Source organism: Bos indicus x Bos taurus, chromosome 3 (genome assembly GCF_003369695.1).
Source record: "Bos indicus x Bos taurus breed Angus x Brahman F1 hybrid chromosome 3, Bos_hybrid_MaternalHap_v2.0, whole genome shotgun sequence".
In the NCBI taxonomy this organism is placed as follows: domain Eukaryota; kingdom Metazoa; phylum Chordata; class Mammalia; order Artiodactyla; family Bovidae; genus Bos; species Bos indicus x Bos taurus.
The window spans coordinates 107,190,597-107,218,010 of NC_040078.1; the positions used below are offsets into that span (position 1 = coordinate 107,190,597).

Sequence of the window (27,414 nt, forward strand, 5' to 3'; positions counted from 1 at the left end):
CTACATGGCATTTTGAGGGACTCCAAGGAGCTCCAGTCCTTTAGGTCTCAGTGCAGAAAGAATTCAGTGAGAGGCAAAGTGATAGAAGTAATTTATTAGAACAGGATGCTTGTGAGGCTTATAAGTGGCCAGCCGAGAAGGTGCCCCACCCCAAGAACTTAGTGGGCTACAGTTTTATAATCAAAGGAGAAGTCAGAAAGGGAGAAAACCACTTTCTTCCTCATTCTTGAGTAGATGTCATGCTTCCATCGTCAGCTCCTCCTCTATGTCAGGTGGGGGAGGTTTTTTTTGTCCCTACATGGTTAAGACACTATGACTGTTACTATGACTGTTGTGACACTATGGAAAAATTATCTCAGATCTCAGTACACTGAGGATCTTGCACTTTGAAATGTTACCTTTCCATAAATTATTGTTTTTTTATGTGTGCAGAGAGCATGTCCTAGGGGTCATTAACTTACCAGGCTCACTGGGCAAGATGTAGGTCTCATGCCACCATGGTTTTACAGTCAGGGGGCATGTCTCATGCTTCTCTTGTGTGGTTTTGTTGCTAAGCAGCCCTGCTTGGTTTTGTGGTTAAGCAAACCTGCTTTCTTGAGTGATCATTAACTTACAAGGGTCTCCCATACTTTTTTCTTGACTTATAATCCCCTAGTGGGATTAACTATTTAAATACCAACTTTGTCGCTACTCTGTCCCTATCAGTATTCTCAATAGTGAATAAGGGCACCAAAGAGGTCTTTGGGCTTCCCTGATAGCTCAGTTGGTAAAGAATCCACGTGCAATGCAGGAGACTCCAGTTCAGTTCCTGGGTTGGGAAGATCTACTAGAGAAGGGATGGGCTACTCACTCCAGTATTCTTGGGCTTCCCTTGTGGCTCAGCTGGTAAAGAATCCGCCTGCAACGCAGGAGACCTGGGTTTGAGCCCCTGGAGAAGGGAAAGAATACTCACTCTAGTATTCTGGTCTGGAGAATTCCATGGACTGTATTGTCCAAGGGGTCACAAAGAGTCGGACATGACTGAGCGACTTTCACTTGACAAACGGTCTTCAGAAAAATCCCTTGCCAATGTCTAGAGTCTCCTACATAAATCTTATGGAAATCTCTTTTTCTACAGATATATATATTTTAAAGGCAAATCACTATTCTGGGTAAATGAGCAGAGCCCTCCCCTTTGCAGAGCCCTCCCCTTTCCAATCCTTGGCCAGCACACTGGCTCCATGATTCATAACAAGAACAATGCTTATACCAGGTAAGGTCAGGAAGTCGAAAAGTTCTTTCCATTTTTCCTCTTCTTGAGAATAATTGCTAACTTGAAGGGAAGGTCTTCAGTTCTTGTGTGCAGGGGAACATCTCCATTTTTAACCAGAAGGCTCTGAGTCTTTTCTACTTTTCCTGTATTCTTTTTAATAATCTACCCTAGTTGTTCTCTAAGTGTAGGATGACAACATTTCACAGCAGTTCCACCCAGTTTTGATCTGCATGTGTGTGTGTGTGTTCGTGTGTGTGTGATTTCAACAAAGAGTTGACAGCCACTTGCTGCAGATAAAAGGTAGGAGCTGAGGCATAATATCAAGTCTACATTCAAGAAAGCTTAAGAAACCCTAACCTTTGCTTAATGAATAAGAAAGCAGTCAATGTAGTAAGCAATTCACTCCATGAGTAACACTGTGATGAGAGTGACCAAGTAAATAATTTGATAGCTGTAGATGTTTTTATATTTCTGAGACTATAATGTGTTGTAACCATTGGTGACTTGTTTTGAGATCTTGTGCTATGGACTGAGCCTCTGAAAATTCTGGTAATCCAGAAACTTCAGATTATCTATCCCAACTTTGAACCCATGGCCTATATAGGCTACACCCTCATGATTAATGACATGACCCTAGCTTATACTTGCTTTGTGACGCCCTGGGGAGGGGAACCTTTGACCCAGGAAGTGCTGGTGAGCAGATTTCAGCACAGTATAAGGAAGTAGAACTATCAGAAAATACAACAACCTAATTAACGTACTTTAAGTTTCTTTGTAATTTTTCACTACTCTAAATAGTTCTGCTCTGAACATCTTTGAATGATAGCCTTGAGTACTTGCTCAAATACATTTCTAGAAGGAGATTTCTAGAAGTAGAATAAGTCTGTTGAAAGGTATATGAGTTTCATATTTTATAGAAGCCGCCCAATTGCCTTGTGAAAAGCCTGCATCAATTACACCTCATAAACGGCAGCCATTTCCATAGAGCCTCATAAGTATGGATCAGTGTTTTTCATTGTTGCCAATCTGGTCAGTAGTGTTTCCATGGTGGTGAATTGTGCTCAGAAATTCAGCTGTGGGAGCAGAAGGTAAACAGGAGTAGGAGGGACAGGGAATGTCAGATGAGAAGCAGCACCTGTAGAGATGAACCAGAGACAGGCCTCGATATTCATGCAATAGGCACACAGCCAGGTACGGAAGTCAGAGCGTAATAGCGTTTGAGAAGAGAGATCAAAACAAAATGCCACCATCTCTACCAACATGTTCATCTATTTTTAGAATCTACGACAGTAGGTAGACCTAGACGTCAGATCCCTTTACTGCATGTACCAAGGAAGAAGGTCTTCCCTGGTGGCTCAGACAGTAAAGAATCTGCCTCCAATGCAGGAAACCCGGGTTCGATCCCTGGGTTGGGAAGATCCCCTGGAGAAGGGAGTAGCAACCCACTCCAGTATTCTTGGCTAGAGAATTCCATGAACAGAGGAGCCTGGCGGGCTACAGTCCACGGGGTCGAGAAGAGTTGAACACGACTGAGTGACTAATACACACTCACACACATACCAAGGAGAAAGCAGACACAGAGTGAGCTCAGCTAAACTGAATGGGTCAGATACTTTTGCAACACAGGAAATATATTTCACTAAAATAAATAAAATGATGGCCTTGAGGTCATAAAATTTCTGGAAATTTTGAAGTCTGGAAAAAAGAGAAAAATTGGGGGAGAAATGTAATCCTTGTTTTTCTAGCTCCTTTTATAGGGGTGTGTGTGTGTGTGTGTGTGTCAGTCACTCAGATGTGTCTGACTCTTTGTGAACCCGTGGACTGTAGCCCGCCAGGCTCCTCTGTCCATGAGATTCTCCAGGCAAGAATACTGGAGTGGGTTGTCATTCCCTTCTGTAGGGGATCTTTCCAACTCAGGGATTTAACGTGGGTCTCCCACATTGCAGGCAGATTCTTTACTGTCTGAGCCACCAGGGAAGCCCTTTTATAGATATAAAGTTGTGTTATTAACAATGTGGAATTTTATTTCCTCGTGAAATGACCGTGTATGACTAGGGCTTATTAACACAATGTTAATCACTCCTACTTGAACTTATTTTTTAAAAGAACATTTATTTATTTATTTTGCTGCACCGAGTCTCAGCTGTGGCATGTGGGATCTAGTTCCCTGACCAGGGATTGAACCCAGGCCCCCTGCATTGAGAGTGTGGAGTCTTAGCCACTGGACCACCAGGGAGTCCCTGAACTTCTTTTAAAAGTGCCTTAGTATTTGCGTTTAAGAGCTGCTGATCTTAAATCCATACTCTGTTTTGCCATTTATGAGACATGAAACAAACTAGAAATAATCATCAATATGCAAGGAAAATGAATTAAATACTGGATTGGCCAAAAAGTTCATCCAGGTTTTCCACAAAACATTGCAAAAAGCCTGAAAGAAAGTTTTGGCCAACCCAATAGCTATTTCTATACACTTAGAGTCTGACCCTTGGAGACTGGGTGAGTGTGAGAGAAGAAGCCTTTATTTTCAGCAAAGTTACTGGGAAAAAAGTAATAAAAGGGGACTTCCTTAAATTTATTAACTATAATCTATTATAATGTGCACCCTTGCCTAATGGAATGCATTTGAAAAAAAATAAATGTGACCTGCCAGGGTCCAGCCCCGGCTGGATCCAGGGATTCCCTCGGGAGGATGGTGTTGGCGAAAGGATAGCAAAGCAGAGAAACAGAGGCTTGAGCTAACTGGTTTACGCAGAAAGCCAATAAAACCTGTGCCATCAGGTTTGCACTGACCACAGAGGCCACAGACGCCCTCTCAAATTGCGGAAAGTGCCCCACCTTAGGCATCTTCTCGAGTGGGTCTTAGAAGCCCGGGCAAATAAGTGGTCTCAGAGGGCCCCCGTGCTCCAAATTAGTCATCCTGAAGGAAGAACAGAGAAGAAAAGGAGAGAAAAGGAAACAAGAAAGAACGACATGGGGAGACCAAGCTTGATGAGCATGGCCCACAACTTTATTTTCCAAAGTAGTTTTTATACCTTAAGTTGTGCATAGAGGATAATAGGGGGAGTATAGTCATGCAAGGTCAGCAGTCCTTGACCCTTAGCGAAGCCAGGCTTTCTTTCTGCAAACTTATATGCAAAGGCTTTAGGTGATTTACATCATCTTCTGGCCAGGAGGCCTGGTAACATTTTATGACCCTTTCTTCTGAATAATGGTTAGTCAATCAAAAAACTTATTTTCTCTAAAGGTGATTATTCTAAAGTCAGGCGCCACCCTCTGAAAGCATTAGATAAAGTTGCATTCCTATAGGGCAAAGGTGTGGTGGGCTATAACAAGAAAAGAATTAACTCAAGGGTCCAAGGTTACAAACATTAAAGCTACTACTTACATTTCTATGTACCAACTATATTAATCAATACACTCCCAGGGACACAGTAGGTAAGGGATATGGAAACTTGGCAGCAAGCATTAGCTCAACAAAGAAATCTCCTCTACTAGTTCTATTCCAACAATTTTAACTCTCTGAGAAGCTCTGCATTGTTAGAATATCTTAAGCTTCCCGTGCCTCTCTGCCTCTCGTGGTTGGGAGGCTGTGAACAATCACATGTGTAGCTGAAGGAGTCCGAACAAACCTGTCAGGCAAGCTAGAAAGTCATCAGAGGGGTTTGAATTGAAATACTCCTATTATGCCCAGGAGACTTATTAACTAGAGCTCCAAGTTGATTTTCTTCAGAGAAAGGTGGTTGGGGATAGCCCCCTGTTAATGTCAGAAGAGTTGGTGAAAGTCGTGAAATAGTAAAACAGACAGATTTTGGTTTTGGGGTAGATGCTTGGGCAGGTCCAGGGGGCCTCTCGAGTTCTGATTCGCCTTTGCATGTTAGATCCTCTCTGCATTACCTTTGTCATGGGTGGGAACTCCCGTCTGGCTCCCGGCAGTGACCCAATTCCTAGTAATTTGCAATGTGAAAATAGACCCCAGACTCAGTCCCACCCTTTCTTCTAGCCATCTATCTGCCTATCCACATACCCACTCATCCATCCATAGCCGATAAGACTAATAATTAAGGCATGTTTACTATGTGCCAGAAATTGTCCTAAGGTTTTATATGCATTATCTCAAATAATCTTCCCCAAAATGCTATGAGGTGGGGTTGCTAGATGCAAACTATTACATTTAGAATGGATAAACAACAAGGGCCTACTGTATAGCACAGGAAGCTGTAATCAATATCCCATGATAAGCCGTAATAAAAAATAATACAAATAAAAGGATGTCTATACGTGTATAACTGAGTCACTTTGCTGCACAGCAGAGATTGTAAATCTCTGCACAACACTGTAAACCAACTATACTGCAATAAAAAAAATTAAAAATGTTATGAAGTAAGTGCTATCCTTATCCCCACTTTAATTTTTTTTTTCCACCTCATTATTTGGCTTGCGGGATCTTAGTTTCCCAAACAGGGATCAAACTTGTGTCCCCTGCCATAGAAGTGAAGAGTCTTAACCACTTTAAAATGGGATCTGAAGATTTCCTGATAAATTAAACACAGAATTACCATATAACCCAGCAATTCCACTCTCAGGTATATACCTGAAAGAATTGAAAACATGTACTTAAATAAAAACTTGTATCGGGATGTTCATAGCAGCTTTATTCACAGTAGCCCAAAGGTGGAATCGATCCAAATGCCCTTAAACCCATGAATGGATGAACAGTGTGGTTTTATCTATGTGATGCAGTATTATTCAGCCATAAGGAATGATGTACTGACACATGCTACAGCATGGATGAACCTTGAAGACTTTAAGTGAAAGAAGCCAGGCTCAAAAGGCCACATATTGTATAATTCCATTCATATGAAATATCTGGAATAGGTAAATCCATAGAGACCAAAAGCAGGTTAATGGTTGCCTGAGGCTGGAGGGATGGAGCAAGAGGGAAGTGACTTCTTACTGAGTATGAGGGTTTTGTCTGGGGTGATGAAAACATTTTGGAAATAGATAGTGGTGATGTATTTAATGCTACTGAATTATATACTTTAAAATGGTTAATTTTAGGGACTTCCCTGGCAGTCCAGTGGTTAGGACTTTGTGCTTCCACTGCAAGGGGCCTGGGTTCGATCCCTGGTTGGGGAACTAAGATCCTGCATGCTGCTTGATGTGGCCCCCCACCCTCCCAAAAAAGAAAATTCCAGTGGAAAATACTCAGAGGGTTTCCCAGGTGGTGCTAGTGGTACCCCTTGGGAAGATGTACCATTTCCAGTGCAGGAGACATAAGAGACGTGGGTTTGATCCCTGGAGAAGGAAATGGCACCCTACTTCAGTATTCTTGCTGAGAGAATCCCATGGACAGAGGAGCCTGCTGGGCTATACTCCATGGGGTCGTAAAGAGCCAGACACGACTGAGCATCTGAGCATGTGCATGAGAGGAAGTTTAGATACACTGGACTAAGCTGAAAATGTCAGTAATGTTGGGTACTGTTGATTAAGCACATGCTAATGACAACATTCAGAAAACTACGATCATGGCATCTGGTCCCATCACTTCATGGGAAATAGATGGGGAAACAGTGGAAACAATGTCAGACTTTATTTTTTGGGGCTTCAAAATCACTGCAGATGGTGACTGTAGCCATGAAATTAAAAGACACTTACTCCTTGGAAGGAAAGTTATGACCAATCTAGACAGCATATTCAAAAGCAGAGACATTACTTTGCCAACAAAGGTCTGTCTAGTCAAGGCTATGGTTTTTCCAGTGGTCATGTATGGATGTGAGAGTTGGACTGTGAAGAAAGCTGAGCGCCGAAGAATTGATGCTTTTGAAGTGTGGTGTTGGAGAAGACTCTTGAGAGTCCCTTGGACTGCAAGGAGATCCAACCAGTCCATCCTGAAGGAGATCAGCCCTGGGTGTTCACTGGAAGGAATGATGCTAAAGCTGAAACTCCAGTACTTTGGCCACCTCATGCGAAGTGTTGACTCATTGGAAAAGACTCTGATGCTGGGAGGGATTGGGGGCAGGAGGAGAAGGGGACGACAGAGGATGAGATGTCTGGATGGCATCACTGACTTGATGGACGTGAGTTTGGGTGAACTCCGGGAGTTGGTTATGGACAGGGAGGCCTGGCATGCTGCGATTCATGGGGTCCGCAAAGAGTCAGACACGACTGAGCGACTGAACTGAACTGAACTGAATGACAAACAGTATATTCTATCTAGTCTTCACAGTGACCTTGAAAATTTAATATTATTATTTAGTTTGTGTGTGTGGTAAAATACACATAAAACTTACCATTTGAACTGTTTTTAAGTGTATAATTAATTCATAGCATTCACGTTATTGTACAACCATCACCATCATCCATCTCCCGAACTTTTTCATCTTCCCAAACTGAAACTCTGTACCCATTAAACATAAACTTCTCCATTCCCCTGCCTCCCACCCCTCGAAGCCCCCATTCTATGGCTCACAGTCCCAGATCCAGGGCTATTTACTGGGGTGGCATATAAAAATAAGACATGGCCATTCCCCAGTCTGTCTAGCCTGTGTACCCGCCCTTTAGTGACCTTGACACTGCCTTTTCCCACCAAGTTAGAGAAGGTCAGTTGCAGGAGGACAGTGTTGCTGAAGTGCACAGAGGGGATGCCTGTGGCTGGGTAGTAGGAAAAAGAAGTCACCCAATGGAATGTGGTTGGGATGAAAGGCAGGGATGAAGGATTTTCAACAGGAAGCTCAGTTAGGAAAGTGGAAGGTCAGAATTGGGAACATATTGCTTGCTTTTCTTCCCAGATTGTTCAGAGGAGTACGTGAGAATTTGCATGAGGATGTGCTTTGAAGAGACTGGGCTGCTCTACACACTTTGTTAGAACTCACATTACAACAGAAGTGGATTTATTTAAAGGGCATAACTTAGCAGAGCAGTTTCGATCGGGGTTGCAGTTGACAAGGTGTTTAGTGGATACAGACTCATCCTTTAAGACATTGATCCACAAGGGGAGGGAAGAAATAGTACAGTGCTTGAGACTTTAGGATCCAGCAAAGGTGTCGTACATATGGGTCTGTTTTATTATATCTTTTTTTTTTTTAAGTTTAAGGTGTGCAACATAATGATTGTTGTACAACTTACATATATCATGAAATGATTAACACAATATGTTTAGTGAGCATCCATCATTTCATAGAGATACAACATTAAAGAAATAGAAAAAACATTTTTTTCTTTATGATGAGAACTATTGGGATTCTCCTAACAACCTTCATTTATAATGTACAGCAGTTAATTATCTTTATGATGTTGTAGTGTTACATCCCTAGTACATATGTATCTTATAACCACAGGAGAGGGAAGAGATGTGGGTTCGATCCCTGGTCTGGGAAGATCCCCCTGGAGGAATAAATGACACCCCACTCCATTCTTTCTCGGAGAATCCCATGGATAGAGGAGCCTGGCAGGCTACAGTCCATGGGATCGCAAAGAGTCGGACACAACTGAATGAGCGGCAGCAGCAGGAATTTGTACCTTTTGACTACATTCATCTAATTCCCCTTCCCACCCCCACCTTTGGTAGTCACATATATCTGATGTGGCTGATCTTTTTTTCTATGACTTTATTTGTTTTTGAAATAACAGACCCACAGCACTGTTACTTCCTGGTATACAGCATCAGTTCAGTTCAGTAGCTCAGTTGTGTCCGACTCTTTGCGACCCCATGAATTGCAGCACGCCAGGCCTCCCTGTCCATCACCAACTCCTGGAGTTCACTCAAACTCATGTCCATCGAGTCGGTGATGCCATCCAGCCATCTCATCCTCTGTCGTCCCCTTCTCCTCCTGCCCCCAATCCCTCCCAGCATCAGAGTCTTTTCCAATGAGTCAACTCTTCGCATGAGGTGGCCAAAGTATTGGAGTTTCAGCTTTAGCATCATTCCTTCCAAAGAACACCCAGGGCTGATCTCCTTTAGAATGGACTGGTTGGATCTCCTTGCAGTCCAAGGGACTCTCAAGAGTACAGCATAGTGATTTGTTATTTCTATACATTACAAAATGATCACCATGAAAAGTCTAGTTGTCATCTGTCACCATACATAGTTATCACACAGTTATTGACTGTATTCGCCACACTACATTTTATTCCTGTGACATTTATTTTGTAACTGAAATGTACCTCTTTATCTCCCATCTTTTTCTTACCTCCTCCCAACCTCTTCCTCTCTGGCAAAAACCTGTTTGTTCTCTGTATCTATGACTCTGTTTCTGTTTGATTGTGTTTGTTCACGTGCTTCTTAGATTACCCACATAGATGAAATCATACAGCATTTGTCTTTCTCTGCCTGACTCATTTCTCTTAGCATAATACCCTTTCAGTCCATCCGTGTTGTTGCAGAGCAAGATTTTATTCTTCTTCATGGCCAAGAAATATTCCTCTGTGTGTGTGTGTGTGTGTGTGTGTGCATACCACATATTCTTTATCCATTCATCTATTGATGGGCACTTAGATTGCTTCCATATCTTAGCTACTGTAAATAATTTAGCATTTAACATGGAGGTACATTTTAATTGTCTTTGGATAAGTGCCTAGAAATGGAATTTCTGAATCTAATGGTAATTCTGCTTTTCTTTGAGGAATCCGTATACTGTTTTCCATGGACTTCCCTGGTGGCTCAGTTGGTAAAGAAACCACCTGCAGTGCAGGAGACTCTGATTTGATCCCTGGGTCAGGAAGATCCCCTGGAGAAGGAAATAGCAACCTACTCCAGTATCCTTGCCTGGGAAATTCTGTGGACAGAGGAGCCTGGCAGGCTACAGTCCACACGGTCTCACGAGTTGGACCCAACTCAGCGACTACACCACCACCATGTACCACTTCCACAGTGTCTGTACCAAAGTACCTTCCTACCAACAGGGCATGAGGCTCTTTTCTCAGCACCCTGGCCAACACTTGTTATGCTGTCTTTCTTGATAACAGCCATTCGGTCAGGTGTGAAGTGATTCTCACTGTGTTCTTGTTGTTTGTTTTTGGCTGCACTGCATGACTTGTTGGATCTATTTTCCCGACCAGGGATTGAACCTGGGCCACAGCAGTGAAAAATGTGGAGTCCTAACCACGGAGATGCCAGGAAACTCCCCTCATTGTGGTTCTGATTGTGTTTCCCTGGAGATTAGTGATGTGCATCTTTTCATGTGTCTATTGGCCATCTGTATGTCTTCTTTATAGGAAGAAAATCTACTCAGGTCCCCTGTCCATTTTTCCATTGGGTTGTTTGTTTTTTATGTTGGGTTGTATTGTGAGTTCTTTGTATATTTTGGATATTAACTCCTTGTCAGATCTATCATTTGCAAATATCTCCTCCCGTTCAGTAGGCAGCCTTTTCCTTTTGTTGGTAGTTTTCTTTGCTGTGCAAAAGCTTTTTAGTATGATATAGTCCCATTTGTTTGTTTTTGCTTTTGTTTCCCTTTCCTGAGGAGAAATATCCAGAAAAAATATTGCTAAGACCGATGTCAAAGAGCAGACTGCCTGTGTTTTCTTCTAGAAGTTCTATGGTTTCAGGTCTTACATTTCAGTCTTTAATCCATTTTGAGTTTATTTTTATATGTGGTGTAAGGCCGTCTTTTCCGCATTGTATATTCTTGCTTCCTTTGTCATAGGTTAATTGCCTGTATAGGTGTGAGTTCATTTCTGGCCTCTCTATTCAATTCCTTTGCTCTGTATCTGTTTTTGTGCCCGTACCATACTGTTTTGATCACTGTAGTTTTCTAAATTATAGTTTGAGTCAGAGAATGCGGTACCTCCTGTTTTGTTCTTTTTTAAGATTGTTTTGGCTGGGTTATCTGTGATACTAAAAAAGCTTAAGCTTCAGATTTCTACTTACACAGGCTTCTTCTAAAGCATTCTAAGTACTTTTATAGTTTTTCTGTTTTATAATTTTAATATAATGTTATTTTTTCCAGAGCACGCCCCCATATTGTTTAAGCTTCAGCATACACAAAATGTAGACCCACTCCTGCATAAAGGGCAAAAATCTAGTGAAATCCTATCATGCAAATATAATCATGGTTAATTCTCCAGATGTTTTCCCTTCGTATCAATACATTCCTTAAAAAAAAAATTGGATGGTACTCTATGTAGTGTCTGGAAACATTATTTTTTTCCTTTAGTGTATTTGAGCCTCCCCCATCCCTGCCAGGGGCTTCCCTGGTGGCTCAGTGGTAAAGAATCTGCCTGCAATGCCGGAGACCCGAGTTCGATCTCTGGGTTGGGAAGATCCCCTGGAGGAGGTCACAGCAACCCACTCTAGTGCTCTTGCCTGGAGCATCCTGGCAGGCTGCACTCCACAGCGTTGCACAGAGTCGGACACGACTGAAGCGAGTAAGCGGCAGCAGCACCCATTTTTTTGACTATGAAAATATTTGATTAAATAGTTCAACCAGAAGTAAAATATAACAACTAAACCAAAAGGAGAAAGACTGTACAGATAGCACCATGACACATGGAGAGGAGGGGGTATGTAGTTCAGGCCTCACTGTTACAGACTTGCTGCCTCAGTAACTTATGCATCTGCTTGGTGTCTCTTAGCACAGCTGTAATCGTACAATTATCTGTGTGATTTTTATTGACCTCAGCCTCCTCCCTGACACTGCAAACACTTTGGGATGGGACTGGTCGCCTGATACATAGTAGGTGTTCAACAGATGTCTGTGAATAAATGCTTGAGTGTCTACATATTGAGGATTGAGTTCAAGGGGATACTGGGTGTAGACATTAGTAGCAACTCAGCCAAGAGTGTCAGATGTCAAAGAGTTGTTGGGAAGATGTGTTTTAGGGAGACCGGCAGCGCTGCCCCTGGAGGGTCAGTGAGCAATGGCCTACTTGACTCATGTGCTGCAGAATGGCAGCAGTGGCATGTTAGAAAGGACACCGGTAATTTAAAAAGGGAAGATGTGGTTTTAAATCTTTTTTGAGGGGAGGGGAATTTTTTAAACTAAAATGGGTGCCTGACACATAGCACCTCTCAGCATAGTACCTGATACATAGTCGATGCTCATTAAATAGTTTTTGATTTGGAATCAGAAACCAGAGACCTGTGTTTGGCTTGGGAGTAGAAGCAAGATGAAACTAAGAGCTGAGAGGAGACTGTTTACATAAGCTAGTCAAAGCTGAATTCGGTTACGCACGTGTGTGGCTTAGACTCTGAGATGCGTCGCCTCGTGGCAGAGCTATCTCTTACACTAATAACTGCCTTGGGAGTCAGTGGCAGAGGGCAAGGAAAGGGTGTATGAGGTAGAGCTGCCATCCCAAAGCTCCAGTCCACTCTGGGTGGTGACAGTAGGTAATTCCATAAGTGACTTCTGGGGAGTCCTCTTCCTCAGCTGGGGAGAACTTAGTACTTTTTCACAATTACACCCGGATGGTGAGGGTATGGATATTACGTGTCTTTGGGCAACAGATCTGCAGCCACCTTCTACTGACTCACTGGGAAGGCACTGAAAACCAGTGCCAGAGAGCCCAGGTGGTGCCAGAGAGCCCAGGAAAGAGCTATGGTGGTGCCAGAGAGCCCAGGAAAGAGCTATGGCCTGAAGACCATAGGGTCATCTGTTTTCCCCTGACAGTCTTGTTCCTTTCAGGTGGAGGGGGACCCAGGACAATGGCTGCTGCTCATGATTTGGAGATAGAAGAGGATGTGAATCTGAATATGGAGACAGAGATGAAAGAAGAGCTGGAAGAGGAGAAAATGAGAGAGGGCAGGGCAGATAAAGATCCCTTCAAGCCTAGAAAAGTCCACAGGATTGTCTCAAAATGGATGCTTCCTGAATCAGTGCGAAGAACATACCTGGAAAGAGCTAACTGCCTCCCGCCCCCACTGTTCATCATCTTCATCAGCATCGCTGAGGTAAACGTGCCGGGTGGTGCGCACTGGCGCAAGGACTCCTGGGGGGCTGCAGGTACACTGGGGCTTCAGATCACACCTGGAGGAAAGACTGGGAAACATGTGAAGAGAGCTTGGGGGTGGCAGTACAGCACACACAGAACTCGACTTCGTCCTCTTCAGAGTCCCCTTCCCAGGTTCCTCCTGCCTTCCCAGGCACTTTCAGTCACGTGTTGAGTTTTATTTTTCAAACAACTCCTCTGCAGTGACCACAACTGCAGTGGCTTCATTTCAATTTTGGAGAAGGCAATGGCACCCCACTCCAGTACTCTTGCCTGGGAAATCCCATGGATGGAAGAGCCTGGAAGGCTGCAGTCCATGGGGTCGCTAAGAGTCAGACACGACTGAGCGACTTCACTTTCACTTTTCACTTTCATGCATTGGAGAAGGAAATGGCAACCCATTCCAGTACTCTTGCCTGGAGAATCCCAGGGACAGGGGAGCCTGGTGGGCTGCTGTCTATGGGGTCGCACAGAGTTGGACACAACTGAAGTGACTTAGCAGCAGCAGCATATCATTTTAGTTGGTGGGGGCTTTAGATATCAAATAATCTCTGGGTGTCCAATTGGTTTGATCTCATGAACCAGCTATGATTGATTGGTAAGGTGTATCAGGAGCTCTATGTTTAAAAGAGATATAGGTTGCCTCCAGATTTCAGTAGGAAAAAATGGGATTGGGATCTTCTAATGATGTCAGCTCTGGGCAGCATGTAGTGAGTATCAGACTCTGGTCTAGTCAGCTGTTTTGTTTTCCAGAAAAGAGTGGGGTGACTTGCCCAAGGCCACATACTTAGTTATTTAACCAGGACCGGGCTTCTCCTGAGCCTCATCTCACCCAGCTTTTTCTCTCACACCATGATGCCTTATAAAGGAATTGACAGAGTATGGCTGCCCGTGGGATGTGACTTAGGGGCATTGTGTGTTTAGTCACTCAGTCATGTCCGACTCTTTGTGACCCCGTGATCTGTAGCCCTCCAGGCTCCTCTCTCCATGGAATTCTCCAGGCAAGAATACTGGAGTGGGTTGCCATTCCCTTCTTTAGGGGATCTTCCTGATCCAGAGATTGAACTCAGGTCTCCTGCATTGCAGGTGAATTTTTTTTACCCTCTGAGCCACCACGGAAGCCCCAACTTAAAAGTATGAGAAAGTTTCTGGTGTTATTCTCTTAGTGCCCACTGATGCCTCAACTTTTTTTTATCAAGGACTGTATTAGTCAGGGTTCTTTAAAGAAGCAGCATCAATAGGATGTACACACACACACACTATCTATCATCTATGTATACACATATATGGGGAGAGAGAGAGAGAGAGAGATTGATTTAAGGAATTGATTTATGTAATTGCAGAGGCTTGGCAAATTTAAAATCTACAGGGTGGGCCAGCAGACTAGCAACCAGGGGATAAGTTGAAGTTCAAAGGCCATTTGTTGGCATAATTCCTTCTTGCTCAAGGAGTGTTTGTTCTATTAAGCCTTCAACTGATAGGAGCTCACCCGCATTACGGAGGGTAGTCTGCTTTATTCAAAGTCACAGAAACATGTAGAATGATATTTGACCAAATACTGTGGTTTAGTTACGTTGACACATAAATTTAACTATCGTAGGGACCTGGCCTCTTATGGCTTATATAAAGATAAGGCCCCAATGGGGCGTTCCTGAAAGAAGCTTCTGTCAATGCTGTGTTGGTTGGGGCAGACACAGAAACCAGCCCTGAGTCACTGAAGGAGGAAACTGTTCAAGGGTGTGACTATGAAGTGGTGAGGACCCTTGAGGACCATCTTAGGGGCTTAATACTACAAACAGTGAAATGTTAAAATCGTTTTTTTCCTTTAGAATCAGAAATAAGACAAGAATTCCCACCATCACCATTTCTACTCAATATTTTGCTGGAGGTGACAGACTGTACATAAAAAAACGACGGAACTCCCTGGCAGTTCAGAGGTTAGAATTTGATACTTTTACTGCAGGGGCCTGGGTTCAATCCCCGGTCAAGAAACTCAGATCCTGCAGACTGAGTCGTGCTGCCAAAAAATTTTTTTAAGCAAATTTTTTTATTTTGGAGTAATTTTAGCTTTATAGCAAAGTTACAGAGATAGTAAGAGAGTTTCTCCCAATGTTAATATCTTACATTTCCACAGTTTTACATTTGTCAAAACTAGGAAACTCATATTGATATATTAGTATTAGCTAAACTCCAGGCCTATTTGAATCTCACCAGTTTTTCCATTGGTGACCTCTTTCTGTCCTTCTGTACTTTCGAACCCAGGGAGTCACGCTGTGTCTACTTGTCACATCTCCCCGGTCTGCTCTGATCTCTGACCCTCTCTCTGTCTTTGCTTTCCATGCTTTTGATCGTCTTGAGGAGTACTGCCCAGGTATTCTGTACAATGTCCCTCTGTCTGGGTTTGTCTGATATTTCTTCTCATGGTTAGACTGGAGTTATGGGTTTGGGGGAGGAAGACCACAGAAGTGAAGTGCCCTTCTCATCACATCACATTCGGGAATGGGGGCATCCACATGCCATCCCTGTGACATGAGCCTTCGTCACTTGGTTCAGGTCCTGTTTGCCAGGTTTTCCCACTGTAAAGTCACTATTTTCCCCTTTCCCTCTATTTTTCAGAAGCTAGCGGTGACCTAATTTCCTATTAAGTTGCAGATGAGTGATCAAATGGTGAAGGTGGGAAGAGGAGGGCAGAGGAGGGGAAAGTGGGTTCAAGGGAGACTCTTCTTTGAAGTTTGGTCTAGGGCTGCTCCTAACTGCTGGAAGAAGCAGGAGACGCCTACAGTTACACGGTCAGATATACAGCAGGGAATTGAATTCTGCCATCTGAGCACATGCTGTGGAGCGGTCCTCTTACGAGCAAATTGTTTCAAACAGAGGTAGTACCCGTGGGCTTTAATGGGGCCGCTTTCTGCAGCAGGTATGGTTAACTTTAGTGTCTGCCCCTCCCTGTCAGCTGGCGGTATTTATTTACTATGCTGTATGGAAGCCTCAGAAACAGTGGATCACCTTGGACACAGGCATCTTGGAGAGTCCCTTTATCTACCGTCCTGAGAAGCGGGAGGAAGCCTGGAGATTTATCTCGTACATGCTGGTTCATGCTGGGTAAGCAATGATAGTTGAGTCACTGATGTCAGAGGTGACTGCAAGTAACCATAACCCTGAACATTTGTCTGGTATTTTATTATTATAACTTTATTTTATATTGGACTATAGTTGATTAACAACGCTATGTTAGTTTCAGGTGTACAAAGTGATTCAGTTATACATGTACATGTATTTATTCTTTTTCAAATTCTTTTCCCAGTGAGGTTACAGAATATTGAGCACAGTTCCCTGTGCTGTAGGTGGTGCGACCCTGTGGACTGTAGCCCACCAGGCTCCTCCGTCCATGGGATTCTCTGGGCAAGAATACCGGAGTGGGTTGCCATTTCCTTCTCCAGGGGATCTTCCCGACCCAGGGATCGAACCCAGGTCTCCCGTATTGCAGGCAGACGCTTTAACCTCTGAGCCACCAGGGAAGCCCTTATTATCGACCAGGCACTTTTATATCCATAATCTTGTTTGATGCTCCTGGCAACCTTAGGAGGCAAGCGCTGCTCCCGCTGTTTTGTGTGAGGCTTACGGGATGCAGTCATTTGCAGAGTGAGGATCTCAACTCATTAGTGCTGACTCCAAGTCCAGTGTACTTTGTACCGTAACTGCCTAATATTGGTATTTACGTAGGAATATCAATGAGAAGAGACCAAATTGTCACCAAACCAGAATTGTGTCCCCCACGTTGTGTGGTGTTGTTAAACGTTCCCTGTAAAATGTGAATTGCCAGTGCCTTCCTCCCCACCTCTGCCGAAGTTAAAAACGTAATTCATCAACATTTTGATGGGTGTAGAATAGTTTATTTAGAATAATACAAGCAATGGGTGATGCAGTGCCTGCCTTTTAGTTTTGCTTACAGTCTCTTAAATGCTAATAGCCTTTTACGACCTCGCTCAGAATTCTGATCACTATGCCCACTTAAAAAAACTGAAGCATTTTGCTACATAGCAACTAAATCAAGGATTACTGTTATATGGAAATTTGCCAAGTGACATTCAGAGAGTTTCCATAGATGCTTGTGGGGTTTGACAAGCAAAATAATGTCAATTTCCACTTAAAAATATTTTTCCATATTTATAAACTATAATAAAAAGCATTTGTATTCAACAATGTTTTATACCAAATTATAGTATATTTATATGAGAGAAACCAAGTTTAGCTAGTGTTACTAGGTAAACATTTTTTTTTTCCATTCTGGTAAATTTAAAACCTTTTAAATACAGAACTGGGAATGAGGTTTCTCTTGCCATATCTGTTTTATTTATTTCTTTGGCTGTGCCAGGTCTTAGCTGTGGCATGTGGGATCTAGTTCCCTGACCAGGGATCAAATCCAGGCCTCCTGCATTAGGAGTGAGTGCAATCTTAGCCACTGGATCACCAGGGAAGTCCCACCTCTGTTTTATTAAAGACTACCCTGAGCTTGCAAGAGATGTTTAAAAACCTACTGAAATTTCAATACAATATGAGTGAATTAGTATTCTCTCAATATTACTGTGCAACTAAAACAAAATCAAGTGCTGAGGCTGACATGTGATGGCAACTGTCAGCTAAACCCATAATTGCAAGCTTATATTCCATTCCTTAAAGCTTCCTCACTGCTCTGTTTGACATTATCAGTAATTATTGTAAAACAAAACTCATAAAGTAAATGTGTATTTCTAAAATGTCCTTTTATCTGCTTCACATATTGAAGCTCAAGATTTTATCTCTTTAAAAAGTCACCTAACAAAATTAGAAAATGGAATTCACATTAAGCATGTTCTTAACTAGAAACAACATATCAGTGCCTGTTACCCTCCCAAGGAGATAACTGCCTGGGCTAGTCCTAATGTTTGACAATGGTTTTTGTCTCTGCAGAGTTCAGCACATCCTGGGGAATCTCATTATGCAGCTCGGGCTGGGCATCCCCTTGGAAATGGTCCATAAAGGCCTCCGCGTGGGGCTGGTGTACCTGGCAGGAGTGATAGCAGGTTAGTGTTCCGAACACAGCACAGAATCAACATCTCTGGACTCTTAGGAGGCAATAAGCAAAGGCAATAAACTTTTAAATCAAGATTTACTGTGTTCCTAATATGTGCTAGGGCACCTGGTAAGTTTAGAAATAAGTTAACCAGAGAGAAGCATATCGAGAGGTCTTTGTGCCCATTCTCAGGTACCTCAGAGTTCTGCACGACTGGCAACTGTGAGTAGTTTGGTGTCCAGGTGTATATACTGGATAAAGGACTAAAGCCAGAAGGTCCTTATGTCCCAAGACTAATGATTTTGGGAAATAACGTGATCAAATTTGCATTTAAGAAAGATAACTTCAAGAGAACATTGAGAATAGCTAAAGGGACCCAAAGATTGGGTAGGGACTAGCATCCTGGGATGCCAATGATCTCTCAAATTGGGTATGCCAAAAATTCATTAGGGTGTGGGCAGGAAATATTAGAACCCCTATCTACCCATTTATTTATTAGAAACTTTAAAAAATTAAACTTTTTAGATAATTATTAATTCACACTGTAGGAAATAAATACCTATAGGTCTCATATACCCTTTAACTAGTTACCCCCAATGGTAACAGCTGACAAAACCACAGTACAGTATCTTAATCAGGATATCCACACTGATACAGTCAAAGTACAAAATATTCCCAACATCACAAAGATTCCTCACAGTTTCATTTTTATAGCCATACCCCCTTTTCTTCCACCCTCCCGGCAACCCCATTAATCTGTTGTTTCTATAATTTTCTCACTTCAAGAATGTTATATAAATGGAATAATACAGTGTACAGCCATTTAGGATTAGCTTTCTTCACTCAGCATGAGTCTCTGGAGAGTCATGTAGGTTGCTGCATTTATCAACAGCTTATTCATTTTTATTGCTGGGTAGTATTCGATGGTACGGATGGTATACCACCACTAGTTCAATTGTTCACTTGCTGGAGGATATCTGTATTGTTTCCAGTTTTTGGTTATTACAAATAAAGTTCCAGTAAGCATTTGTGTACAGGTTTTTTAAAACATAAGTATAGTTTTGTGAACTTGAGTTTTCATTTTTCTAGGATAAATGCCCAAGAGCAAGTTGGTTGAGTTGTATGGTAGTTGCATATTTAGTTTTTTTAAGAACCAGCCAAAATGTTTTCCAGGATGGCTGTTCCATTTCACTGTCCTCCCAGTACTGTGTAAACAATTCAGTTTTCCACATCCTCGCCAGCTTTTGGTGTTGTCGCTATTTTTTAAAACAGTTATTTATTTTTGGCTGAGCTGGGTCTTTGTTGCTGCACTCGGGCTTTCTCTAGCTGTGGCGGGTGGAGGCTACTCTCTAGCTGTGGTGTGCGGGCTTCTCATTACGGTGGCGTTTCTTGTAGAGCACGGGCTCTGGGCACACAGGCTTCAGAAGTTGAGGCGTGTGGGCTTAGCTGCCCCGCAACATGTGCAGTCTCCCTGGACCAGGGATCGAACCTGTGTCCCCTAAGTTGGCAGGTAGATTCTTAACCACTGGACCACCAGGGGAGTCCACTGTCACTTTTAATTTTAGCTGTGCTCCACGTGTGTGATCTCATCATGGTCTTAACTTGCATTTCCCTAGTGGGCTGATGATGTTAAACATCTCTTCATGTGCTTATTTGCCATTTATGTATCCTCTTCAGTGAAATATCTGTTCATGAATTTTGCCCACTTATCTAATTAGATTTTTTTTAAATTTTTTATTTTTTTTATAATTAGATTTTTTTTAACTGTTAAATTTTGAGACTTCTTTATATATCCCAGACCTAGTCCTTTATAGAATATGTAGTTTACAGATATTCTCTCAGTCTGTAGCTTATGTTTTGATTGTCTTAGCAGAGTCTTTCACAGAGCAAAAGTTTTTAGTTTTGATGAGGTCTAGTTTATCAGTTTTTTCCTTTTACGAGTCATGGTGTCATGTCTAAGAACTCTTCACTGAGCCCTAAGTCTTGAATTTAATCTCTATGTTATCTTCTAAAGTTATGTTTTGCACTTTACATTTAAATATGTGATTTATTTGAGTTAGTTAGTTAAAGCATGAGGTTCAGATTTTCTTTTTGTTTGTGAATATCAGAATAAATTGCTGAATAGACCATTCTTCGTTCACTGAGTTGCTTTTATACCTTGTCAAAAATCAGGTGGCTGTAGTTTCATGGAACTCTTTCTGGCTTCTCCTTTTTGTTTCATTGATCAGTGTGTCTATCTCTCCACCAATACCACACAGTACCACTGGAGCTGTAAGTCCTGAAATGAGCGAGAGGGATTCCTCTCCTTTTTTGCTCATTTACTGATTAGTTTATGTATTTCTCTTTTAAAAACAGTTGGGTGTCTGTTTTTTTTCTGTGATAACAATAGGCTTTCACTAGTAAGCTACTTTATAGATGCTGAAAAACAAACACAAAATATGTCCCTTTGAAGACACAGTAGTATTTTTCTCTTAAGAAGTGAGAATGTAACTGCTTTTCCAAAAACACTCATGCTTTGAAAAGGGCATTTTGAAAACTGGTTATTGGAAATCATTCCATCATTATGTGATTTTTGCTGCTGAAGAAGATGAAGTAACTCTTTTCAGTTCACACTTAAAAAAGCCAGAAAACACTTTTCTCATCTGATTTAAAATTTCTCAGTGGAGAGTTTTAGTAAATTTTAAACTTACTGATTGTTAACACTTTCTGATTAGTTTGCAAGAACAACTGACTGATGTTAGGGAAGGTGGGAATTAATAGCCATATTACAACAAATTTTTTGGATAATTGGAATGAGCATAGACAATTATGGGGCTTCCCCAGTGGCTCAGAGGGTAAAGAATCTGCCTGCAATGCAGGAGACACAGGAGACACGGGTTCCATCCCTGAGTGGGGAAGATCCCCTGGGAGAGGAAACGGCAACCCACTCCAGTATTCTTGCCTGGAGAATCCCATGGACTGAGGAGCCTGGCGGGCTATAGTCCATAGCCTCATAAAGAGTCAGATGCGACTGAAGAGACTGAGTGCATGTGCGAGCGCACACACACACACACGCACACATACACACAGACAATGATGCAATTCTTCCAGTTGAAACTGGACATTACTTTTTTAATTTCATATTTTAAGTGATTAAGAAAAAAATTTCTATGGAAAATAACTGAACTTAAAAGTACATCTTTGCGGGTCTTGGTGGTGGTGGCTGTGGAGTGAGTGCAGAGTGGTGCCAATATGGGGGCCCAGCTGGGCACCCTGGGCCACAGGGTCCTGTCCCCAGTCTGGCTCCTGTGCAGCCTCCTCGGGAAGCTGTTTCAGCGCTCCACCCCGGCCATCATGCTCCAGAGTTGGGACATCAAGTACCCGCTGTGGCTCATCAACAAGAAGGTCATCAGCCAGGATACCCGGCGGTTCTGCTTTGCTCTGCCGTCACCCCAGCACATCCTGGGCCTCTCCGTTGGCCAGCACATCTACCTCTCTGCTTGAATCAATAGGAACCTGGTCCTTTGGCCCTACACGCGTGTTTCCAGTGATGATGACCAGGGCTTTGTGGACCTGGTCGTCAAGGTTTACTTTAAAGACACCCATCCCACATTTCCCTCTGGAGGAAAGATGCCCCAGTACGTGGAAAGCACAAAGACTGGAGACACCATTTGAGTGCTGGGGCTCCAATGGGCTGCTGGTCTACCAGGGCAAAGTGAAGTTTGCCATCTCTCTGGACAAGAAATCCAACCCGGTCTTCAAGACGCTGAAGTCTGTGGGCATGATTGCTGGAGGGACCGGCACCACTTCAATGCTGCAGGTGATCCATGCCATCATGAAGGACCCCAGCGATCGCACCGTGTGTCACCTGCTGCTTGCCAACCAGACCGAGAAGGACATCGTGCTGCAGCCTGAGCTGGAGAAACTGAGGAATGAGCATTCTGCATGCTTCAAGCTCTGGTACACGGTGGACAGAGCCCCTGAAGCCTAGAAATACAGCCAGGGCTTCCATCCCTACTACCTTCCATCCCTGGAAGAGGAGCCTGCTGGTACAGATGTGCAGACCCCTGCCCACGAGCCAGTATACTTGCCTGGACCATGTGGGCCATCCCAAGGACTGCTACTTTGCCTTCTGATGGATGGGCGCTGGCTGCACCCACTTCTCCTAACACTGTTCATTACCACCACTTTCCCTTGCATCTCCTGCTGTGGCTGGGTTCAGCCTGGCTTGGCCATGCCTGGGAGGTCACCCTGCTGGGCTGGCCCTTTGCCTTTGGGAGCAGGGCTGTGTTACAGGTGGGCTGCTTTGGCCACCTTTAGGGCAGATTCCTATTTGGACCTCGCTACAGATGCTTGGGCCCTTGCCCTTCCTCGCCCCACTCTCGCCCCCAGCACACACACTACTGGGTAGAGGCTGCCAGCACCATGTGCCCCGCCCTCCCCAGCGCATCCCCCGCTCTGGAAATAAACATGAAGGTACCGGTATTTGCAGGTGCCAGGCCCCTACCCCCTGCCTCGGGACCCTTGTCTCCTCCTCCCACCTGCCATTCCATCCTGGCAAGGTGCCTCAACAGCCCCCCACTCCCTCTTCCTAAGGCCCAGCAATCACAAATCTACCCCCTGAGAAGAATGACAACCCTGTGCCAGTATAACTAATAGTGTCTTGGGCAATCACCATTTTTCATGCGCATTTGACTTATTTCTGCTTCAGGGCCACTGCCAGGCCTCAGCACCTGACACTGCATGGCAGGGAACACCAAAATGTCCCTTTGGCAGGGGCTGCTGGGGTGAAAGTCTGCCCCCATCCCAGGGCCCAGCAGGCCTGGCCAGCAGGGAGTTAGGCTCTCCCTGGGGCTGGAGTGGGAGGAGGGAGCTGGCTGAGGGCCCTTCCAGCTGGCACATGTGCCCTCCCAAAACCTCAGCCTTGCCCTCAAAGACCCAAACATTTGGGAGGCTTTGGAAGTTCCAAGCAATCGACCTCCGATCATGTGCCTTGGGGTCCTGGGCCGCCAGCCCTGGTGGGAAAGCCAAGATCATGTGTATTTATTTGTCTGTCCCAGTACCCACTTCTGCTGCTCTTGCCCCAGGTGGGGGAGATTTAGAGTACAGTCTCTTTCCTGAAGAGACGTTTTCATTGGCCTTGACGTTGCTTTAGACCGCAGCATGTTAGTCTCTTGCATATCAGCTTTTTCAGACTCATTTATGAGCAAACATAACATTAAAGTAAAATTGCTGAGTTGAAAAAAAATCTTTGCATTTCTGTGGCATGATATTTAACCAGGGTTTTAAAATATAATAATGCTTATTTAATAATGTGTACGTGTACTAAGCTGCCTCAGTCGTGTTTGACTCTTTGTGACCCTATGGACTGTAGCCCACCAGGCTCCTCTGTCCATGGGATTCTTCAGTCAAGAATATTGGAGTGGGTTGCCAGCCCTCCTCCAGGGGATCTTCCCGACCCAAGGATTGAACCTGTGTCTCTTGTGTCTCCCGCATTGGCAGGTGGGTTCTAATGCCACCTGGGAAGCCCTTATTTAATAACACTGCTCATTGAAGGATTTTTTTTTTAAGACTAATTTTTAGAGCAGTTTTGGGTTCATGGCAAAACCGAGAGGACAGTGCTGAAGTTTCCCATTCATCGCCTGCCATGACACCTGCACAGCCTGCTCCATTTTCAACAGAATGGCACATTTGTTACAACCGATGAACCTACATCTATGGCATCACAATCACCCAAAGTCCTTTAAAACTAGGGTTCATCTTTGCTGGTGTACATTCTGTGGTTTTGGACAAATGAATACTGACACGTATCCATCATTATAGTATTATAAAGGCTATCTTTTTACTGTCTCCATTGTTTCCTTTTCCAGAATGTCATATAGTTGGAATCATACACCATGTAGCCTTTGCAGATTGGTTTCACTTAGTAATATGCTTTTCGGTTTCCCCCATGTCTTTTTATTTCTTGATAATAATTTTTTGTGTCATTAATGAAGTAAAAATAATTTAAAAATATTGTTACCAATAAGTCCCATCCTTTAAAATTCTATGTTTGTGATTTTACAAAACATTAAAGAAGTGGTACATATATTGATACATGTAATTTATAAGTCAATATACCCGTATTGCAGGGGGTGGCTGTATTAGTTTCCAAGGCCAATATGACCTCCTCTTAGCCAGTCACATCTGTAACAATTTTCCAAACAAGGTCACATTCTGAGGTGCTGGGGGTTAGGACTTAAACCTATTTTGGGGAGGGGGAGGACCCAATCCGACCCATGGCAGTGCTCAAAACTTTACCAATCACAACTGTGCCTGCTTCCTAGAGCAGTGGGGATGGAGAGTGGGAAGCCTTGGTAAAGACGAGGTAAAGAGGTGGGCTTGGCCAGGCCTAGTGGTGCAGCTCCCCAAGGTACTCCCCCTGCCTCTGTGGATGCTGTTATCCCACCTCCTCCATGTGTTCCTGCACACACTCGTTTTTCCTGGCTCCAGTATCTATGCTTGTTTCTCCCACAGCTGGATTTCAACATGTGGGATCAGCTGTGCCCCCGTTTCAGTGCAGAGAGAGGAGAGAACGTGAATAACCTGTTCACATCCTCTGTCTGTTTTTGCAATACCTTTTGGCAGGTATCTCTTTGCTGAATCGGTCTCTCCTTCATACTGCTGCTGGTCACCTTCCTCAAACACATCCTTCCTAAAATATTTACAGTGGCTAATAAAAAGTTGAAACATCCGAGATTTTTTTTTGGAGCGGGGAGTGGGGGGGAAGGGGAGCTGGGCTGGGTCTTCATTATGGCAGGTGGGCTTTAGTTGCCATGGGGCAATTAACCCAGGTCCCCTGCATTGGAAGGTGGATTCTCAACCACTGGACCAGAAAGTCCCTGAAATGTCTGAGATTACTCTGTATTACCCTCCACCATCTGGCCCCACTGCTTTTTATTCTTTTCTCCTTTTTCTTCAGGGAAGAATATATATGAAGATGTTAGACATGTTTACATAACATAAAACATTTTAAAAAATCACTTTTGAGGTGTAATTGACATACAAAGTTTTGTACATATTTAATGTATATTGTGGTGTTGGAGAAGACTCTTGAGAGTCCCTTGGACTGCAAGGAGATCCAACCAGTCCATTCTAAAGGATATCAGCCCTGGGTGTTCTTTGGAAGGAATGATGCTAAAGCTGAAACTCCAGTACTTTGGCCACCTCATGCGAAGAGTTGACTCGTTGGAAAAGACTCTGATGCTGGGAGGGATTGGGGGCAGGAGGAGAAGGGGACGACAGAGGATGAGATGGCTGGACGGCATCACCGACTCGATGGACGTGAGTCTGAGTGAACTCCGGGAGTTGGTGATGGGCAGGCCTGGCGTGCTGCGATTCATGGGGTCGCAAAGAGTTGGACACGACTGAGTGAGTGAACTGAACTGAATGTACACAACTTGCCGAATCTGGAGAAAAGAATACACCCATAAAACCATCACCACATTCTATGCCGTAAACATATCTATCATCTATGAAAGTTTCTCCCTGCTAGTGTCTTTCTTGCTTTGCTTTTTATTTTTAAACGAGGGAAGCAGTAATACTTTATTTTACCTTTTGACCCCTTTCGCCCGTTTCTCCCATTGCTTTGCTTTCTTCCTGGATTCCTTCATACGTAACATAAGTCTAGTTTCCCTATTCTTGCTCCTGGCAAAGTGTGGTCGCCGAATCAGCAGCACTGGCCTCAACTGAAATCGTGTTAACATGCAGAATTCTGGGGTCCCACACCAGACCTACTAACCAGAATTTGCATTTGGACAAGTCCACAGGTGATTCATAAAAACTGAGAACCACTGGCCTGCACTCCAGCCCTGGGTCCCCCAGTGTGACTGACCATCAGAAGCACCTGAAGAACCTGTTACAACTAAAATATTATTCAGATCACACCCAGATCTACTGAATCAGAATCTCTAAGAACACGGTCCTAGGATCTGTGTTTTTCTTTTTTTGCTTTTTCATTTTTCTGTTCAGTGAGGTTTTTTGTTGCTGTTTAGTCGCTCTGTCACGTCTCTCTTTGCCACTCCATGGACTGCAGCCCGCCAAGCTTCTTGCATGGAATTTCCCAGGCAAGAATACTGGAGCAGGTGGCCATTTCCTTTTCCAGGGGATCTTCCTGACCCAGGGATCAAACCTGCGTCTCCTGCAAGTATCCAGCACTGCAGGATGACTCTTTACCACTGAGCCACGAGGGAAGCCCTTAGAGAGGTATAATTGACATATAATAACTACTGAACTTTAAAAATAATTTATTTATTTTTGGTTGCTCTGGGTTTTCGGTGCTAGACGTAGGTTTTCTCCAGTTGCGGCTCTTCGTTTTGGTGCTTTGGGGTGGCTTCTCTTGTTGCAGAGCGCAGGCTCCAGGTGCTCAGGCTCAGTAGTTGTGGAGCATGGACTTAGTTGCTCTGCAGCATGTGGAGTCTTCCTGGACCAGGGATTGAACCCATGTCCTCTGCATTTGCAGGTGAATTCTTATCCACTGTACCACCAGAGAAGTCCACTGCTGATGTTTTGATGTGTGTATATAACTGTGAAACTATCCCCAGTCAAGGCAATGAACATTACTCCCTTCAGAGTTCCTGTAATCTGTTGGAATCACTTCTTCCTGCCTCTCCTTGTCCTCCTTCTGCTTTCCCCTGGCAACGGTTGACCATCACAGATTAACTTGTATTTTCTAGAATTTTATATAAATGGAATCATGAAATACGTACTTTTTTGGGTCCCTTATGTTATTCAGCATAATTACTCTGAGATGTGTCCATGTTGTTGCTGTGTATAAACAGCTGATTCCTTTTTGTTGCTGAGGAGTCTTTCAATGTGGGAATACACTCAAACTTGTTTATCCACTCTCCAGCTGATGGACATTTGGGAGGTTTCCAGTTTGGGGTTATTACAGATGAAAGTTACTATGAACACAGTACAGTCTTTGTGTGGACAAGTGTTTTCAGTTCTCTTCGACGATTACCTAGGAACAGACTGGCTGGATTCTACCATAGGGTTATATTTAACTTGTAAGAAACTATCAAACTTTTAAAATAGCTTTTCTAAGATATATCAATAATTCATACAACCTATAATGCACCCATTTAAAGTGTATAATTCAGTGTTTTTTAGTTGATTTACAGGTTATGCACCCATTATCACAATCTAAATTTAAAACACTTGTGCT

The 27,414-nt window shown here is 43.5% G+C and overlaps 1 protein-coding gene and 1 pseudogene across 4 annotated transcripts in view; both read left to right on the forward strand.

Moving 5' to 3' along the window:
* The window catches only part of RHBDL2 (rhomboid like 2), a 58,078-nt gene that overhangs the window by 13,926 nt on the left and 16,738 nt on the right, over window positions 1-27,414 (forward strand). For all 4 annotated transcript variants that reach the window (XM_027537761.1, XM_027537764.1, XM_027537763.1 and 1 more), the window contains exons 2-4: window positions 12,874-13,139; window positions 16,131-16,279; window positions 18,128-18,240. In XM_027537761.1, the coding sequence (XP_027393562.1) occupies window positions 12,894-13,139; window positions 16,131-16,279; window positions 18,128-18,240 (508 nt within the window). In that variant the 5' untranslated portion in view covers window positions 12,874-12,893. The remainder of the gene's footprint in view (window positions 1-12,873; window positions 13,140-16,130; window positions 16,280-18,127; window positions 18,241-27,414) is intronic.
* On the forward strand, window positions 21,390-23,607 carry LOC113890104 (annotated as a pseudogene).